Consider the following 19,935-nt stretch of genomic DNA (forward strand, 5'->3'; position numbering starts at 1 on the left):
AATTTAGTTTCCAATTCTGTACATCTTACATTCCTTAAATTTCCCTATTAACAATTTGCTTGAATTAATTTTGATACTTATTTTTAAAACGAACAAGTCAACTTTAAATTAATGGCTCAGCAGAGTAAGAGATAAAATATCCATTAATTAAAGGTTTTAAGATAATAATCAAGGAATTTCATTAATGGAGGCTGTGTATTTAAGGATGAAAATATCCTCCAATCCTAAAAGAAATTCACCTAGCTTTCATTTAATAGAAACTTCTTATTCATCTCACGTTCATAAGAGTCAACTTCACTTTTTCATATATGTGAAAGAATAAATTCTTAACCATTTAGGAATAATATGCCTTTTTAGGAATCTAATAAAAACTGTAGACTCTTTTTCTGGAAAATGAACATATATACATAATTCTGCTTACAATTTAAGGGTTTCTTGGATACTCTACAGCCTATAAGTTAAGAACCACTATTGAACAAAAAAAAATATGATTTTAATGAGAAAACAGAGAACAGATATTCAAATAATTACAACATCTGACCTTCAATAGAGCAATAACAATGTAAAATATTAAAACATATATAAGTGGTCTTTAACTACTATACATTTTTCATTTCAAAAGCTAATTTGTAAATTATATATTTAGAATTTATTACATATATTTTCTTATAAAAATAATATTAGAAACAATGGTTGGGGCTATTAAACTGCAAGTTTCTTGAGAATAGGTGCTTTAAAAATAGATAACTAATAAGGACCTACTGTATAGCACACGGAACTCTTCTCAATACCCTGTAATGACCTATATGGGAAAAGAATCTAAAATATGTATAGGTATAAGTGATACACTTCGCTTTTTGCAGAAACTAATGCAACAATGTAAATCACCTATATTCTAATAAAATTTTTTTTAAAATAGGTGCTTTTTACTTCTCTTTGTATCATAATGACCTATCCAAATAAATAGCTTACTTTAGTTTCCCAGATGACACTTTACGAAACCTATTTTATTCAATAATGTATTTGAATACAAATGTACTAACAAGAAAAAATACTAACGCAATGACAAACATTAAATAAACCAAAAAGACAAAAATAAAATAAAAAAGAAAACACAAAGAATAAAATAGATTTTAAATTATCCGTTGCTTGAGAGACAGGCTTAATTAGAAGAGAATATAGGGCATTCCCTGGTGGTGCAGTGATTAAAACTCTGTGCTCCCAATGCAGGGGGCCCAGGTTCGATTTCTGGTCAGGGAACTAGATCCCACACGCATGCCGCAACTAAGAGTTCGCATGCCACAACTAAGGAGCCCATGTGCTGCAACTAAGGAGACAGTGAGCTGCAACTAAAGAGCCGTCGAGCCACAACTAAGGAGCCCACCTGCCGCAACTAAGACCCAGCGCAACTAAATAAGTTAATTTTAAAAAAAGAAGAGAATATAATGGTAAATATAGATATTTCTAGGTACTTTTGTTTAAACTTATAGATTCCTTTTTATTGTACTTCAAATTTCACTTCAAAATATGTTTCTTCTTAATACAACATCTCGTACCCTTAGCCATGAATAAGGTCATTTTTGGACACTAACAACTTGTAAATGGACTGGAAGGGCAAATATGTTTGGGAAAAATGTTGAGGGAGAAGATGGCGGAAGAGTAAGAAGTGGAGATCACCTTCCTCCCCACAGATACATCAGAAATACATCTACACGTGGAACTGCTCCTACAGAACACCCACTGAACGCTGGCAGAAGACCTCAGACCTCCCAAAAGGCAAGAAACTCTCCAGGTACCTGGGTAGGGCAAAAGAAAAAAGAAAAAACAGAGACAAAAGGATAGGGACGGGACCTGCACCAGTGGGAGTGAGCTGTGAAGGAGGAAAGGTTTCCACACACAGGGAAGCCCCTTCGTGGGCGGAGACTGCAGGTTGTGGAGGGGGGAAGCTTCGGAGCCACAGAGGAGAGCGCAGCAACAGGGGTGTGGAGGGGAAAGAGGAGAGATTCCCGCACAGAGGAGCAGTGCCGACCAGCACTCACCAGCCCGAGAGGCTTGTCTGCTCACCCGCCGGGGTGGGCAGGGGCTGGGAGCTGAGGCTCGAGATTCCGTGGGATCGCAGGGAGAGGACTGGGGTTGGCGGCGTGAACACAGCCTGAAGGGGTTAGTGCACCACAGCTAGCCAGGAGGGAGTCCAGGAAAAGGTCTGGACCTGCCTAAGAGGCAAGAGACTTTTTCTTCCCTCTTTGTTTCCTGGTACATGAGGAGAGGGGATTAAGAATGCTGCTTAGAGGGAGGAACACTCCCAAACTCATTCTACGAGGCCACCATCACCCTGATACCAAAACCAGACAAAGATGTCACAAAGAAAGAAAACTACAGGCCAATATCACTGATGAACATAGATGCAAAAATCCTCAACAAAATACTGGCAAACAGAATCCAACAGCACATTAAAAGGATCATACACCATGATCAAGTGGGGTTTATCCCAGGAATGCAAGGATTCTTCAATATACGCAAATCAATCAATGTGATACACCATATTAACAAATTGAAGGAGAAAAACCATATGATCATCTCAATAGATGCAGAGAAAGCTTTCGACAAAATTCAACACCCATTTATGATAAAAGCCCTGCAGAAAGTAGGCATAGAGGGAACTTTCCTCAACATAATAAAGGCCATATATGACAAACTCACAGCCAACATTGTCCTCAATGGTGAAAAACTGAAACCATTTCCACTAAGATCAGGAACAAGACAAGGTTGCCCACTCTCACCACTATTATTCAACATAGTTTTGGAAGTGTTAGCCACAGCAATCAGAGAAGACAAAGAAATAAAAGGAATCCAAATCGGAAAAGAAGAAGTAAAGCTGTCACTATTTGCAGATGACATGATACTATACATAGAGAATCCTAAAGATGCTACCAGAAAACTCCTAGAGCTAATCAATGAATTTGGTAAAGTAGCAGGATACAAAATTAATGCACAGAAATCGCTTGCATTTCTATACACCAATGACGAAAAATCTGAAAGTGAAATTAAGAAAACACTCCCGTTTACCATTGCAACAAAAAGAATAAGATATCTAGGAATAAACCTACCTAAGGAGACAAAAGACCTGTATGCAGAAAATTATAAGACACTGATGAAAGAAATTAAAGACGATACAAATAGATGGAGAGATATACCATGTTCTTGGATTGGAAGAATCAACATTGTGAAAATGACTCTACTACCCAAAGCAATCTACAGGTTCAATGCAATCCCTATCAAACTACCACTGGCATTTTTCACAGAACTAGAACAAAAAATTTCACAATTTGTATGGAAACACAAAAGACCCCGAATAGCCAAAGCAATCTTGAGAACGAAAAATGGAGCTGGGGGAATCAGGCTCCCTGACTTCAGACTATACTACAAAGCTTCAGTAATCAAGACAGTTTGGTACTGGCACAAAAACAGAAATATAGATCAATGGAACAGGATAGAAAGCCCAGAGATAAACCCACACACATATGGTCACCTTATCTTTGATAAAGGAGGCAAGCATATACAGTGGAGAAAAGACAGCCTCTTCAATAAGTGGTGCTGGGAAAATTGGACAGCTACATGTAAAAGTATGAAATTAGAACACTCCCTGACACCATGCACAAAAATAAACTCCAAATGGATTAAAGACCTAACTGTAAGGCCAGACACTATCAAACTCTTAGAGGAAAACATAGGCAGAACACTCTATGACATACATCACAGCAAGATTCTTTTTGACCCAGCTCCCAGAGAAATGGAAATAAGAACACAAATAAACAAATGGGACCTAATGAAACTTAAAAGCTTTTGCACAGCAAAGGAAACCATAAACAAGACCAAAAGACAACCATCAGAATGGGAGAAAATATTTGCAAATGAAGCAACTGACAAAGGATTAATCTCCAAGATTTACAAGCAGCTCACGCAGCTCAATAACAAAAAAACGAACAACCCAATCCAAAAATGGGCAGAAGACCTAAATAGACATTTCTCCAAAGAAGATATACAGATGGCCTACAGACACATGAAAGAATGCTCAACATCATTAATCATTAGAGAAATGCAAATCAAAACTACAATGAGATATCATCTCACACCGGTCAGAATGGCCATCATCAAAAAATCTAGAAACAATAAATGCTGGAGAGGGTGTGGAGGAAAGGGAACACTCTTGCACTGTTGGTGGGAATGTAAATTGATACAGCCACTATGGAGAACAGTATGGAGGTTCCTTAAAAAACTACAAATAGAACTACCATACGACCCAGCAATCCCACTACTGGGTATATACCCTGAGAAAACCATAGGTCAAAAAGTGTCATGTACCACAATGTTCATTGCAGCTCTATTTACAATAGCCAGGACATGGAAGCAACCTAAATGTCCATCGACAGATGAATGGATAAAGAAGGTGTGGCACATATATACAATGGAATATTACTCAGCCATAAAAAGAAATGAAATGGAGGTATTTGTAATGAGGTGGATGGAGTTAGAGTCTGTCATACAGAGTGAAGTAAGTCAGAAAGAGAAAAACAAATACAGTATGCTAACACATATATACGGAATCTAAGGAAAAAAAAAAAAAAAAGGCCATGAAGAACCTAGTGGCAAGACGGGAATAAAGACACAGACCTATTAGAGAATGGACTTGAGGATATGGGGAGGGGGTGGGGTGAGATGGGACAGGGTAAGAGAGTGTCATGGACATATATACACTACCAATTGTAAAATAGATAGCTAGTGGGAAGCAGCCGCATAGCACAGGGAGATCAGCTCGGTGCTTTGTGACCACCTAGAGGGGTGGGATGGGGAGGGTGAGAGGGAGGGAGATGCAAGAGGGAAGAGAAATGGGAACCTATTGTATATGTATAACTGATTCACTTTGTTATAAAGCAGAAGCTAACACACTATTGTAAGGCAATTATACTTCAATAAAGATGTCTAAAGAAAAAAAAAAAAAGAATGCTGCTTAAAGGAGCTCCAGAGAAGGGCGCGAGCAGCGGCTATCAGCACGGACCCCAGAAACGGGCATGAGACGCTAAGGCTGCTGCTGCAACCACCAAGAAGCCTGTGTGCAAGCACAGGTCACTCTCCACACCACCCCTCCCAGGAGCCTGTGCAGCCCACCACTGCCAGGGTCCAGTGATCCAGGGACAACTTCCTCGGGAGAACGCACGGCGCGCCTCAGGCTGGTGCAATGTCATGCTGGCCTCTGCCGCCGCAGGCTCGCCCCGCATCCGTATCCCTCCCTCCCCCTGGCCTGAGCAAGCCAGAGCCCCCAAAGCAGCTGCTCCTTTAACCCCGTCCTGTCTGAGCGAAGAACAGACGCCCTCAGGCGACCTACGTGCAGAGGCGGGGCCAAATCCAAAGCAGAACCCCGGGAGCTGTGCGAACAAAGAAGAGAAAGGGAAATTTCTCCCAGCAGCCTCAGAAGAAGCAGATTAAAGCTGCGCATTCAACTTGATGTACCTGCATCTGCGGAATACCTGAATAGACAACGAATTATCCCAAATTGAGGAGGTGGACTTTGGGAGCAAGATATATTATTTTTTCCCCTTTTCATCTTTTTGTGAGTGTGTATGTGTATGCTTCCGTGTGAGATTTTGTCTGTATAGCTTTACTTTCCCCATTTGTCCTAGGGTTCTGTCCGTCCGTTTTTTGGGTTTTTTTTACTTTAAAAAAATTTTTTTCTTAATAACTATTTTTTATTTTTTATTTTAATAACTTTATCTTATTTTATCTTACTTTATTTTATTTTATCCTCTTTCTTTCTTCCTTTCTATTTTTTCTCCCTTTTATTCCAAGCCGTGTGGATGAAAGGCTCTTGGTGCTCCAGCCAGGCATCAGGGCTGTGCCTCTGAGGTGGGAGAGCCAACTTCAGGACACTGGTCCACAAGAGACCTCCCAGCTCCACGTAATACCAAACAGTGAAAATCTCCCAGAGATCTCCATCTCAACACCAAGACCCAGCTTCAATCAACGACCAGCAAGCTACAGTGCTGGACACCCTATGCCAAACAACTAGCAAGACAGGAACACAACCCCACCCATTAGCAGAGAGGCTGCCTAAAATCATAATAAGTTCACAGACACCCCAAAACACACCACCAGACGTGGACCTGCCCACCAGAAAGACAAGATCCAGCCTCATCCACCAAACCACAGGCACTAGTCCCCTCCACCAGGAAGCCTACACAACCCACTGAACCAAACTTAGCCACTGGGGGCAGACACCAAAAACAACAGGAACTACGAACCTGCAGCCTGCAAAAAGGAGACCCCAAACACAGTAAGATAAGCAAAATGAGAAGACAGAAAAACACACAGCAGATGAAGGACCAAGGTAAAAACACACCAGACCTAACAAATGAAGAGGAAATAGGCAGTCTACCTGAAAAAGAATTCAGAATAATGATAGTAAAGATGATCCAAAATCTTGGAAATAGAATAGACAAAATGCAAGAAACATTTAACAAGGATCTAGAAGAACTAAAGAGGAAACAAGCAACGATGAACAACACAAAAAATGAAATTAAAAATTCTCTAGAAGGGATCAATAGCAGAATAACTGAGGCAGAAGAACGGATAAGTGACCTGGAAGATAAAATAGTGGAAATAACTACTGCAGAGCAGAATAAAGAAAAAAGAATGAAAAGAAATAAGGACAGTCTCAGAGACCTCTGGGACAACATAAAATGCACCAACACTCGAATTATAGGGGTCGCAGAAGAAGAAGAGAAAAAGAAAGGGACTGAGAAAATATTTGAAGAGATTATAGTTGAAAACTTTCCTAATATAGGAAAGGAAATAGTTAATCAAGTCCTGGAAGCACAGAGTCCCATACAGGATAAATCCAAGGAGAAACACGCCAAGACACATATTAATCAAACTGTCAAAAATTAAATATAAGGAAAACATATTAAAGGCAGCAAGGGAAAAACAACAAATAACACACAAGGGAATCCCCATAAGGTTAACAGCTGATCTTTCAGCAGAAACTCTGCAAGCCAGAAGGGAATGGCAGGACATATTTAAAGTGATGAAGGAGAAAAACCTACAACCAAGATTACTCTACCCAGCAAGGATCTCATTCAGATTTGATGGAGAAATTAAAACCTTTACAGACAAGCAAAAGCTGAGAGAGTTCAGCACCACCAAACCAGCTTTACAACAAATGCTAAAGGAACTTCTCTAGGCAAGAAACACAAGAGAAGGAAAACACCTACAATAACAAACCCAAAACAATTAAGAAAATGTGAATAGGAACATACATATCGATAATTACCTTTAATGTAAATGGATTAAATGCTCCCACCAAAAGACACAGACTGGCTGAATGGATACAAAAACAAGACCCGTATATATGCTGTCTACAAGAGACCCACTTCAGACCTAGGACACATACAGACTGAAAGTGAGGGGATGGAAAAAGATATTCCATGCAAATGGAAATCAAAAGAAAGCTGGAGTAGCAATTCTCATATCAGACAAAATAGACTTTAAAATAAAGACTATTACAAGAGACAAAGAAGGACACTACATAATGATCAAGGGATCGATCCAACAAGAAGATATAACAATTGTAAATATTTATGTGCCCAACATAGGAGCACCTCAATACATAAGGCAAATACTAACAGCCATAAAAGGGGAAATCGACAGTAACACAATCATAGTAGGGGACTTTAACACCCCACTTTCACCAATGGACAGATCATCCAAAATTAAAATAAATAAGGAAACACAGGCTTTAAATGATATATTAAACAAGATGGACTTGATATTTATACAACATTCCACCCAAAAACAACAGAATACACATTTTTCTCAAGTGCTCATGGAACATTCTCCAGGATAGATCATATCTTGGGACACAAATCAAGCCTTGGTAAATTTAAGAAAATTGAAATCGTATCAAGTATCTTTTCTGACCACAACGCTATGACACTAGATATCAATTACAGGAAAAGATCTGTAAAAAAATACAAACATATGGAGGCTAAACAATACACTACTTAATAATGAACTGATCACTGAAGAAACCAAAGGGGAAATCAAAAAATACCTAGAAACAAATGACAATGGAGACACGATGACCCAAAACCTATGGGATGCAGCAAAAGCAGTTCTAAGAGGGAAGCTTATAGCAATACAATCCTACCTTAAGAAACAGGAAACATCTCAAATAAACAACCTAACCTTGTACCTAAAGCAACTAGAGAAAGAAGAACAAAAGAACCCCAAAGTTAGCAGAAGGAAAGAAATCATAAAGATCAGATCAGAAATAAATGAAAAAGAAATGAAGGAAACAATAGTAAAGATCAATAAAACTAAAAGCTGGTTCTTTGAGAAGATAAACAAAATTGATAAACCATTAGCCAGACTCATCAAGAAAAACAGGGAGAAGACTCAAATCAATAAAATAAGAAATGAAAAAGGAGAAATAACAACTGACACTGCAGAAATACAAAGGATCATGAGAGATTTCTACAAGCAACTATATGCCAATAAAATGGACAACCTGGAAGAAATGGACAAATTCTTAGAAATGCACAACCTGCCGAGACTGAACCAGGAAGAAATAGAAAATGTGAACGGACCAATCACAAGCACTGAAATTGAAACTGTGATTAAAAATCTTCCAACAAACAAAAACCCAGGACGAGATGGCTTCACAGGTGCATTCAATCAAACACTGAGAGAAGAGCTAACACCTATCCTTCTAAAACTCTTCCAAAATATAGCAGAGGGAGGAACACTCCCCAACTCATTCTACAAGGCCACCATCACCCTGATATCAAAACCAGACACAGATGTCACAAAGAAAGAAAACTACAGGCCAATATCACTGATGAACATAGATGCAAAAATCCTCAACAAAATACTGGCAAACAGAATCCAACAGCACATTAAAAGGACCATACATCATGATCAAGTGGGGTTTATCCCAGGAATGCAAGGATTCTTCAATATACGCAAATCAATCAACATGATACACCATAATAACACATTGAAGGAGAAAAACCATATGATCATCTCAATAGATGCAGAGAAAGCATTTGACAAAATTTAGCACCCATTTATGATAAAAGCCCTGCACAAAGTAGGCATAGAGGGAACTTTCCTCAACATAATAAAGGCCATATATGACAAACTCACAGCCAACATCATTCTCAATGGTGAAAAACTGAAACCATTTCCACTAAGATCAGGAACAAGACAAGGTTGCCCACTCTCACCACTATTATTCAACATAGTTTTGGAAGTTTTAACCACAGCAGTCAGAGAAGAAAAAGAAATAAAAGGAATCCAAATCGGAAAAGAAGAAGTAAAGCTGTCACTGTTTGCAGATGACATGATACTATACATAGAGAATCCTAAAAATGCTACCAGAAAACTACTAGAGCTAATCAATGAATTTGGTAGAGTAGCAGGATACAAAATTAATGCAGAGAAATCTCTTGCATTCCTATACACTAATGATGAAAAATCTGAAAGTGAAATTAAGAAAACACTCCCGTTTACCATTGCAACAAAAAGAATAAAATATCCAGGAATAAACCTACCTAAGGAGACAAAAGACCTGTATGCAGAAAATTATAGGACACTGATGAAAGAAATTAAAGATGATACAAATAGGGGCTTCCCTGGTGGCGCAGTGGTTGAGAATCTGCCTGCCAATGCAGGGGACACGGGTTCAAGCCCTGGTCTGGGAAGATCCCACATGCCACGGAGCAACTAGGCCCGTGAGCCACAATTACTGAGCCTGCGCGTCTGGAGCCTGTGCTCCACAACAAGAGAGGCCGCGATAATGAGAGGCCTGCGCACCGCAATGAAGAGTGGCCCCCACTTGCCACAACTAGAGAAAGCCCTCACACAGAAACGAAGACCCAACACAGCCATAAATAAATAAATAAATAAATAATTTAAAAAAAAAGATGATACAAATAGATGGAGAGATATACCATGTTCTTGGATTGGAAGAATCAACATTGTGAAAATGACTCTACTACCCAAAGCAATCTACAGATTCAATGCAATCCCTATCAAACTACCACAGGCATTTTTCACAGAACTAGAACAAAAAATTTCACAATTTGTATGGAGACACAAAAGACCCCGAATAGCCAAAGCAATCTTGAGAACGAAAAATGGAGCTGGAGGAATCAGGCTCCCTGACTTCAGACTATATTACAAAGCTACAGTAATCAAGACAGTTTGGTACTGGCACAAAAACAGAAATATCGATCAATGGAACAGGATAGAAAGCCCAGAGAAAAACCCACGCACATATGGTCACCTTATCTTTTCTAAAGGAGGCAAGCATATACAGTGGAGAAAAGACAGCCTCTTCAATAAGTGGTGCTGGGAAAATTGGACAGGTACATGTAAAAGTATGAAATTAGAACACTCCCTGACACCATACACAAAAATAAACTCAAAATGGATTAAAGACCTAAGTGTAAAGCCAGACACTATCAAACTCTTAGAGGAAAACATAGGCAGAACACTGTATGACATAAATCATAGCAAGATCCTTTTTGACCCAGCTCCTAGAGAAATGGAAATAAAAACACAAATAAACAAATGGGACCTAATGAAACTTAAAAGCTTTTGCACAGCAAAGGAAACCATAAACAAGACCAAAAGACAACCCTCAGAATGGGAGAAAATATTTGCAAATGAAGCAACTGACAAAGGATTAATCTCCAAGATTTACAAGCAGCTCATGCAGCTCAATAACAAAAAAAAAACAACCCAATCCAAAAATGGGCAGAAGACCTAAATAGACATTTCTCCAAAGAAGATATACAGATTGCCAACAAACACATGAAAGAATGCTCAACATCATTAATCATTAGAGAAATGCAAATCAAAACTACAGTGAGATATCATCTCACACAGGTCAGAATGGCCATCATCAAAAAATCTAGAAACAATAAATGCTGGAGAGGGTGTGGAGAAAAGGGAACCCTCTTGCACTGTTGGTGGGAATGTAAATTGATACAGCCACTATGGAGAACAGTATGGAGGTTCCTTAAAAAACTACAAATAGAACTACCATATGACCCAGCAATCCCACTACTGGGCATATACCCTGAGAAAACCATAATTCAAAAAGAGTCATGTACCAAAATGTTCATTGCAGCTCTATTTACAATAGCCAGGACATGGAAGCAACCCAAGTGTCCACCATCGGATGAATGGATAAAGAAGATGTGGCACATATATACAATGGAATATTACTCAGCCATAAAAAGAAACGAAATTGAGTTATTTGTAGTGAGGTGGATGGAGTTAGAGTCTGTCATACTGAGTGAAGTAAGTCAGAAAGAGTAAAACAAATACAGTATGCTAACACATATATATGGAATCTAAGCAAAAAAAAAAAAGGTCATGAAGAACCTAGTGGCAAGATGGGAATAAAGACACAGACCTACTAGAGAATGGACTTGAGGATATGGGGAGGGGGAAGGGTAAGCTGTGACAAAGTGAGAGACTGGCATGGACATATATACACTACCAAACGTAAAATTGATAGCTAATGGGAAGCAACCACATAGCACAGGGAGATCAGCTCGGTGCTTTGTGACCACCTAGAGGGGTGGGATAGGGAGGGTGGGAGGGAGGGAGATGCAAGAGGGAAGAGATATGGGAACATGTGTATACGTATAACTGATTCACTTTGTAATAAAGCAGAAACTAACACACTATTGTAAAGCAATTATTCTCCAATAAAGATGTTAAAAAAAAAAAGAAAAATGTTGAAAGAAGTTGGGGGTGGAGGATACTGTTCAATGAGGTTTTATAATATAAAATAAATAACTTATTATTTATTATATATCTTATAATAAAATGTGTGCAAGTTAAAATAAAATAAGCTAGTGTGAAAATAAGCAATAGTGTGTATAGGAACTCCACTGCAAATTTTTTTTCAAAAGGAAAAATAGTTGGTGTGGGGTGGAGTTGAAATTTTTATTCTGTTTCTTAATCATTGCGAGTGTCATTGTGCTAAAGAAGAAGGGAAAACTACATTTTGGTGCCATAAATATAAAGGAACAATTGCACATTTTCATTTGAATAACATCAAACCCTTATCAAAACCAGATAAAGTCATGAGTAATATGCAGAATTCAATTGGATATCATTTAATATCTATAGGTTGTGACCCTACCATATAAGATCAATGAAATGCCCTAGCCTTGTCTTCAGAAAAGGACTTGAAGACATTTGTATACTCAAAGCAATGCCAAAGTGACAAATGAGTGAACTTCAGAAGACTTAACCTCAGAGACATGCATGATACGCCAACCTCATCTTTTTAAGTTTGGTGTTTGACGCCCTGGCTACGTGACAACAAAAGAGATTCAGGCTGGCAGTCTGGGTCTATAGCTAGAGAGATTCCTTGCTGAAGAAATCTGTCAATAAAGAACCTCAGCCAAGGGCTTCCCTGGTGGCGCAATGGTTAAGAATCCTCCTGCCAATGCAGGGGACACGGGCTCGAGCCCTGGTCCGGGAAGATCCCACATGCCGCAGAGCAACTACACCTGTGCGCCACAACTACTGAAGCCTGCACGCCTAGAACCCGTGCTCCACAACAAGAGGAGCCACCGCAGTGAGAAGCCCGCGCATCGCAATGAAGAGTAGCCCCCACTCACCACAACTAGAGAAAGCCCGCGCGCAGGAACAAAGACCCAACTCAGCCATAAATAAATAAATAAATACATAAATTTATTTTTTTTGAAAAAAGAAAGAACCTCAGACAACTGAGAAAGTAATTAACTGTCTCCATAAAAAACGTCTTTAGTCTGTAGATTCAGAATTAGGTATACTGATAAACAAAATCAACATAATATAGGTATACTGAGTAATTGATTTAGACTTGTGATTTTAAACTGGAATCTTACTAAATTCATCAACAGTATTAAAACATTTAAGAGAAATAAAGATTCAACACATCTGTATGTTTAATGAACTAGGTTTATACAAAATTACCTAAGTACTCAAAGTTTTTTGTTAAAATTAGTTGACAACTGAGGTACAGAAAATCAAATACAGTATATTAAACTTAAATGCAGTTCAAAAGTTTTAGGAAACATAATATAGTGGTAAAACCTGATTAGAAGTGAAGTTTAAATTCTGCTAAATTTATAAAATAATTTGTATTCAGAAGTAATAATAGCCAATTCCAAAATATGAAACTGTAAGATATAAAATCTCTAAATCTTACCTTAAGAATTGAAAGATTAAAGCACTAAAAAAAAAATCAGTTATTGATTCTTTGTAACAACTTCTACGAATCTTCTACATTCAGTATATGGATAATAATAATTTAGAAGGTTTCAAAAAAGTATTTAAAAGTAATGATCCTGAAAAAGGATCTGCAGGAATAGATTAACTTGGAGCTCACAGTATCTGGGCTTCTACTTCTTAAAGTAAGATAACTGGATAAAATATAAATAGGCTACTCTGCCTTAGCTTTTCCAATTTAAACTATTAACTGCATTGCTCTTGGGATTAAGAAGGAAAGGACTTAAGAAGGATACGTCTCTTACTGGACTGCGAAAAAGTCTAAAGACAGAAGACAGGCTAATTAGAAACGTTAAAATAATAATTGTGCCATCTGAAGTGCGACCATATGTGAATCATGGCTACATGAAACTATGGCTTAAAACAGCAAAAAACAAACAAAAAAAGCCTTTAAAATGCTTCTGTACTGTTTATAAATATTTATACATAAATATGATTAGCCATATCAATGTCTTGAAACAAAATTTTGAGTCCTGCAAGTCCTAGCAGTACTGTTCTTTCAAATTTACACATATACACCATAAGTGACTTAAGCAATATGTGATATATTAGTCTTTTAGTTCTATTAGATCACAATCCTAAGGGTAATAAGTTATGGACTTGAAGGGAACTCATCTTAGTTTCTTTTGAATCTGCAATGATTATATTTGTGCCATTATTTCCCTTCTCACCCTTCCCATCCCATGTTCTATACTATAGGACTACAAGTTAGATCCTAAAAAATATATTTTCAGATTTTACTTCCTTTCTATTCAAAAAACATAGGCCAATAGCAATCCTAGATGACTTCATAACACTGTTAATCAAATCTAGCTATCTTTCAAATACTATGTTCTAGAAATCTGACAAACTAGAATGGAATTTAAACTGTCTCCACCCACTTCCCACTACATTACACCCTCTGCTTCCCCACCCCCAGATGAAGGTTAAGTTGATAGATGGATTGGAAATGAAATAAAGCCAGACATCAAATAACTTACTTGAAATCCATCTCTTACCTTCTGTACTTAACCCTGGACTTGATGTGAACTTGGCTACATCAACAATTTTTACAGCAAATTGTTGCCCAGTTTCTCTGTTGATGCATCGTCGTACAACACTGAAGGGACCCCTAAAAAAAAAAAATCCAAGTTTAATTTGTTGATTTTCTTAAGTTTCTATTTCCTTCAACAGTTTATTCATATTTCATTGTCTACTATAGCCATAGCTTTCAAAATAGAATTTAATATAGTTTTGAACACATTTTTCTATAATTCATGAGGTAATTATTTATTTGAAGTTGATAAACCAGAAAAATAAGAAACAAATTTACTTTCAAAATCACTTTTAAAAATTTGAGATAGTGTTCTTATATTCAAGGCAAATAATCTCTGTAATTTTCTCTATAATTTATCAGCATCTTAAACAAAATAATAGTTCACAGTGGTAGTGTATACAACTTTTACCTTTTGAACCAGAAACTTAAATCATTCTCTCATCTTAGCCATCACTTATCTAATCTTCACTAACAAGTCCTACTGAGTTTATCTCAAATATCTCTTAACCCTGTCCACTTCTCTGCATGACTCATACCGTAGTCTAAACCACTACCAATTTCTACTAGGACCACTGAAAACTTGTTTCTCCCATTCATTCTTGCAGTGATGTTTTAAAAATGAAAATCTGATATTATGTTTCTGCTTAAAATCCCAGAGAGAAGGTATTTGCAACACATGTATTTAGTCAAAAACCAAAATACATAAATAATTCTTAAATAAGAAAATATACTACAAGGAAATCTGGGCAGAAGACTTAAATAGGCACTTGACAAAGAGAAAGCCCTACATGATTTAGTTTCCAACAACCTCTACAGTCTCACGTGAAGTCACAGAGAAATCCTTCATCCTCCTCAAACTTCAAATTAGCATTATTCTCAACTGCCATAGGAAAGGAAGTAATTTCTACTAGCAAAACCAGTGGTCCAGTCACTTTCTTACCCAGTCCTCGCCTCAACTGAAATTGGTGGCTCTCAATATTGACCATACAGTTGAATCAACTGTGATGACTGATAAAATACCAATGCCCGGTCCCAGGCATTAAAAACACAAATACACACTCGGTTCCTTGTGATTAATAGTTATCAAATAAGTATCTGAACTAAAGATAATCCAACATGCTTGAATCAACTATTGATTAATGTAGAATGCAATCGCAATATACTGTAGTATTTTATTTGAAGGCTAGTATGGTTTAAGTTATTAAATACATACACATGTACATGTATACATGTATGTATTTCCCCCCTCCTCAGGAAACAAAACACTCTCATTGGTTTTTACAGGTAGAAACAGTACACCTGGATGCATGTGGTCAATCAGAAGACAGAGAAAAGTTCTTCATTTACAGTAGGACACTTATGATACTTTTGCCTTAAAGTGTAAGTTTGTCTTTATTCTTTCAGAGGACAGGCAAACGAATATAATCTAACCTAGACTTAAACATTTCTCTGAGATCATATGAATCAGTTGATTTCATCCCACCATCAATCATCAGGACATCAGTTACACTACAGTTTCAAATCTCTCTCTTCAAGCAACCTAACAAAGCTAAACTGGAAGGAAAAGAAATGGTAATAGCGTACCTTTCAGAACTCTATAGGAAAAGGACCTTTTTGATAATCACTCAAAACTGTTCAAAGACTTTTCTCTGTGAGAAGACAATATAACAATGTGAGTCAGGACTCCCACAAATGTTTTCGTTCTCAATCTGGATGTCTTACTTGTGATTACTTATCCTGACAATAGCAAGCAATTTCAGGAAATGTTTAGAGTAATTGGTTTTTGTACACACATTAAACCCTTGGGACTCTATTTATATATACATTTGTGTAGTATGCTTCAATTCACTACACCTTTTGGATACTTTCCAAGATCTGTATGTGGGATCATTTTTGGTCAATAGAGTCAATTCTTTACTTTTTCCTGTTTGAACAAAGGTGAGGAAGAAAACATAGCTTCTCCCCCAACCCTTTTAGTAATAGTAGAATGAAGAAAGCTAGGAAGAATCAAGAAAAAAGGGAATACTGATACAAAAAAAACCACCAAAAACGTGTTTAAGTCTGTGAATGAAAAAAAGGAACCAAATCCTTGGTTCTTTAGGCTACTTTTATAATGTGAGGCAAAGAAAATGAGTTTATCTCTGAACTACTGATGACCTGAAGATAGGTCACCAGTAAAGAGTTTCAAAGATCTGTCTCTCAGTGACATCCAGGGGGTTAGAAAAGGTGAACCAAATTTAGTACACTAAAAAGACACTGAAAAATCTTTTAACTTCTTTTGGGATTTAATCCATCAACTGGAAACTCAGTGGAAACTGATAAAAATTTAAGTGACTATATAGTGTCTATAATTTTAGCAGGACTTGATTATATTTATTTCATCAAAATGCTAAAAAGACACAGGATATAAGAAAATCTGGCTTGTTTCCCATTTTAAAATGGGGAGGAGAGTGTAATAAAATGTATGCAAAAACTTCTGTATTACACTTATTAATTATACTTGAATGACAGTTTAAGGAACAGCAAAAATTCAGGAGGCCTAGGTTTCAGTCTGGCCTAAACTCTTTTGTTGAATCTTGAAATTTCATCCTTATATTTTTAGTCTATAGTACAGTCGATTCTTGAATAATTATGGGGGGGAAAAATACTGACAGAGGTAGTTGTAAGCCATCATTATAAACTACTATCTTTCTCATATTTCCACTAATTCTGGCCAGGGTATTAATCAAACTGGAATGATAAGATAATTGACGGCATTTCAGATTTGATAAAATCTATATTCTTTATCCAGTTCTTTAAGAATACTGAATATTGACTGGGATTGTGGCACAAGGTTCTACTCAAGGCAGCTGGCTGCTTTCAGAATACTAAGTTTTAAAGTAAAAGGTCAATTAAACTAGAATATGTTACAATTGAATATTTGCTATTACTTCCCTAAGGTTTGGAAAAGAATGTAGCTGTGTCTCTATGCAGACACAGAATAATCTCCTCTAGCTTTCATTAATGTGAAGAAAGGTCATGTCTAGGAATTGAACAATTATGATACCAAAAGTAAATACAGTTGGCCCTCTGTATCTGCAGGTTCCACATCTGTGTATTCAGCCAACCATGGATTGAAAATATATGAAAAAAAATTCTAGAAAGTTCCAAAAAGCAAAACTTGAATTTGCACTGGCAACTATTTACACAGCATTTACATTGTATTAGGTATTGTAAGTAATCTAGAGATGATTTGAAGTATATGGGGCATATGTGTGGGTTATATGCAAATAATATGCTATTTTATATAAGGAACTTGAGCATCCATGGATTTTGGTATTGGCGGGGATCCTATAACCAATCCCCTGCAAATACTGAGGGACAACTGCACATCAAAAGGTGACTAGAATTAAGCAAAATTATGCTAGAATATAGAATAATATATTGGTCTCCAGGATAATAGGATAGATATAGCAAATGCATCTAAATTAACTTTTCTCCCCAAACCCATTAAAATGAGAGAAAAGGGGCTAAAGAAAATGTCTTAAAGGACTGGGAGAATGAGAGAATACAATAGTAATTAATAATCAAATTTTGAAAGCAAGAAAGCAGATGGAGTAATGGTAACTGGCTTAGCATTCATAGGAAAGCCAAATTGCAAGGAGAAAATAAGAATAGTTCAGAACCAAACTCATTTACACTACAGAATTCTCAGGAAGCACCTGAACTGGCAGCACCAGATAAAACTGAGAAAGAGAGGGTGGGGCTAAACTAACAAGGTTTGAGTGAAATCTATCAGAGAAGCAGTTAAGAGTCTTAGATCCTCCTCTACTCAATCCACTGGGTAACTACCCTGCCTCATCCTCACAGAGGTCCATTTTCTGGAGAGGGTAAAACACAGGGTCTTAGAACTGGGGACAGAAGGCAGTTGAGGAAGTGGATACTATATGAAAAGCAAGGGGTTTATGTGATCACACACAAACTGAATGTAGACAGCCCATCCCCATTTCCCATTAACAGGGGGGAATGTTAGAAGCTAGATCTTTACCCTTCAGGCAGGAAAGGAAAGATTTTCTATTGAATATGTGACCAGCCCAGAGGGAAAGACCTAAAAATAATGACGTTATATTGTTCAAACTGCTCAACCAGATCACCTTCCTTGAAATCCAAAGTCAACAAGTTCTGCCACAAGTTCAGAGTTTTCAATCAGCTTTCCAACCTCGGCATTGTTGGCATTTTGGGCTGAACAGTCCTTTGTTGTGCAAGGATGTCCCGTGCATTGTAGGGTGCCTAACAGCGTCTCCAGCCTCTACCTGGAGATGACAGTAGCACCCCCTCGGCCAGTTTTGCCAAGCAAAAATGTCTCTAAACGTTGTCAAATGTCCCTCAAGAACCACTGCTCTATTCCTAATCATAAGTAGATAACCAACCTCCCAAAACATCTGGAGAAGAGTCTAATTTGGAAGACAGAGATCAAAACAGAAAGAGCAACTTAGAGAAAACAGACTAAACAAGAAAAAAACTTCCAACTACCATTAATGTCCTTGGAAAGATACTATAACTATGAAACAAAAACAGAACTTTCAGAAGACAAAATGAGGGCTCTTGAAAACTAAATATATGAAGAAATTTAAAAATCAATAGAAGGGGTGGCAGATAAAGTTGAGGAAATTTCCCAGAAAGTAGAACCAAAAGAACAAAGAAAATGGAAGGGAGGAACTCAATCCAAGAACATTTCCCAGACCTTAAATCCTGAGTTGTCCAAATTAAAAGGAGCCAGAAGAGGGGAAAGCAAAAAATAACATACAAGAGAACTCCCATAAGGTCATCACCTGATTTCTCAGCATAAACTCTGCAAGCCAGAAGGGAGCGACAAAATATATTTAAAATGATAAAAGGAAAGAACTTACAACCAAGAATACTTCACCCAGCAAGGCTCTCACTCAGATTTTTTTTTTAACATCTTTATTGGAGTATAATTGCTTTACAATGTTGTGTTAGTTTCTGCTGTATAACAAAGTGAATCAGCTATATGTATACATCAAAAACTTTACAGACAAGCAAAAGCTAAGAGAATTCAGCACCACCAAACCAGCTTTGGAAAAAATGCTAAAGGAACTTCTCTAAGCAGAAAAGAAAAGGTCACTACTAGAACCAAGAAAATTACAAATGGAAAAGTTCCCCAGTAAAGGCAAACATAAAGAAAAGGTAGAAAATCATCTACATACAAATATGATATAAAACCCAGCAATTGGGCTTCCCTGGTGGCGCAGTGGTTGAGAATCTGCCTGCCAATGCAGGGGACATGGGTTCGATCCCTGGTCTGGGAAGATCCCACATGCCACGGAGCAACTAGGCCCGTGAGCCACAACTACTGAGCCTGCGCGTCTGGAGCCTGTGCTCCGCAACAAGAGAGGCCGCGACAGTGAGAGGTCCGTGCACCGCGATGAAGAGTGGCCCCCGCTTGCCGCAACTAGAGAAAGCCCTCACACAGAAATGAAGACCCAACACAGCCAAAAATAAATAAATAAATAAATAAAAATTTTTAAAAAAACCCCAGCAATTGTAAG

The 19,935-nt window shown here is 37.6% G+C and overlaps 1 protein-coding gene across 12 annotated transcripts in view; it reads right to left on the reverse strand.

Moving 5' to 3' along the window:
• Positions 1-19,935, reverse strand: part of CASK (calcium/calmodulin dependent serine protein kinase) — a 398,598-nt gene that overhangs the window by 310,237 nt on the left and 68,426 nt on the right. For 7 of the 12 annotated variants that reach the window (XM_036839510.1, XM_036839512.1, XM_036839505.1 and 4 more), the window contains exon 2: positions 14,349-14,461. In XM_036839510.1, coding sequence (XP_036695405.1) covers positions 14,349-14,461 — 113 coding nt within the window. Of the gene's footprint in view, positions 1-14,330; positions 14,462-19,935 lie in introns of all 12 variants that reach the window. The other 5 variants (XM_036839503.1, XM_036839508.1, XM_036839507.1 and 2 more) reach the window with 1 other exon arrangement.

The sequence above is a fragment of the Balaenoptera musculus genome, chromosome X, assembly GCF_009873245.2.
Source record: "Balaenoptera musculus isolate JJ_BM4_2016_0621 chromosome X, mBalMus1.pri.v3, whole genome shotgun sequence".
Classification (NCBI taxonomy): domain Eukaryota; kingdom Metazoa; phylum Chordata; class Mammalia; order Artiodactyla; family Balaenopteridae; genus Balaenoptera; species Balaenoptera musculus.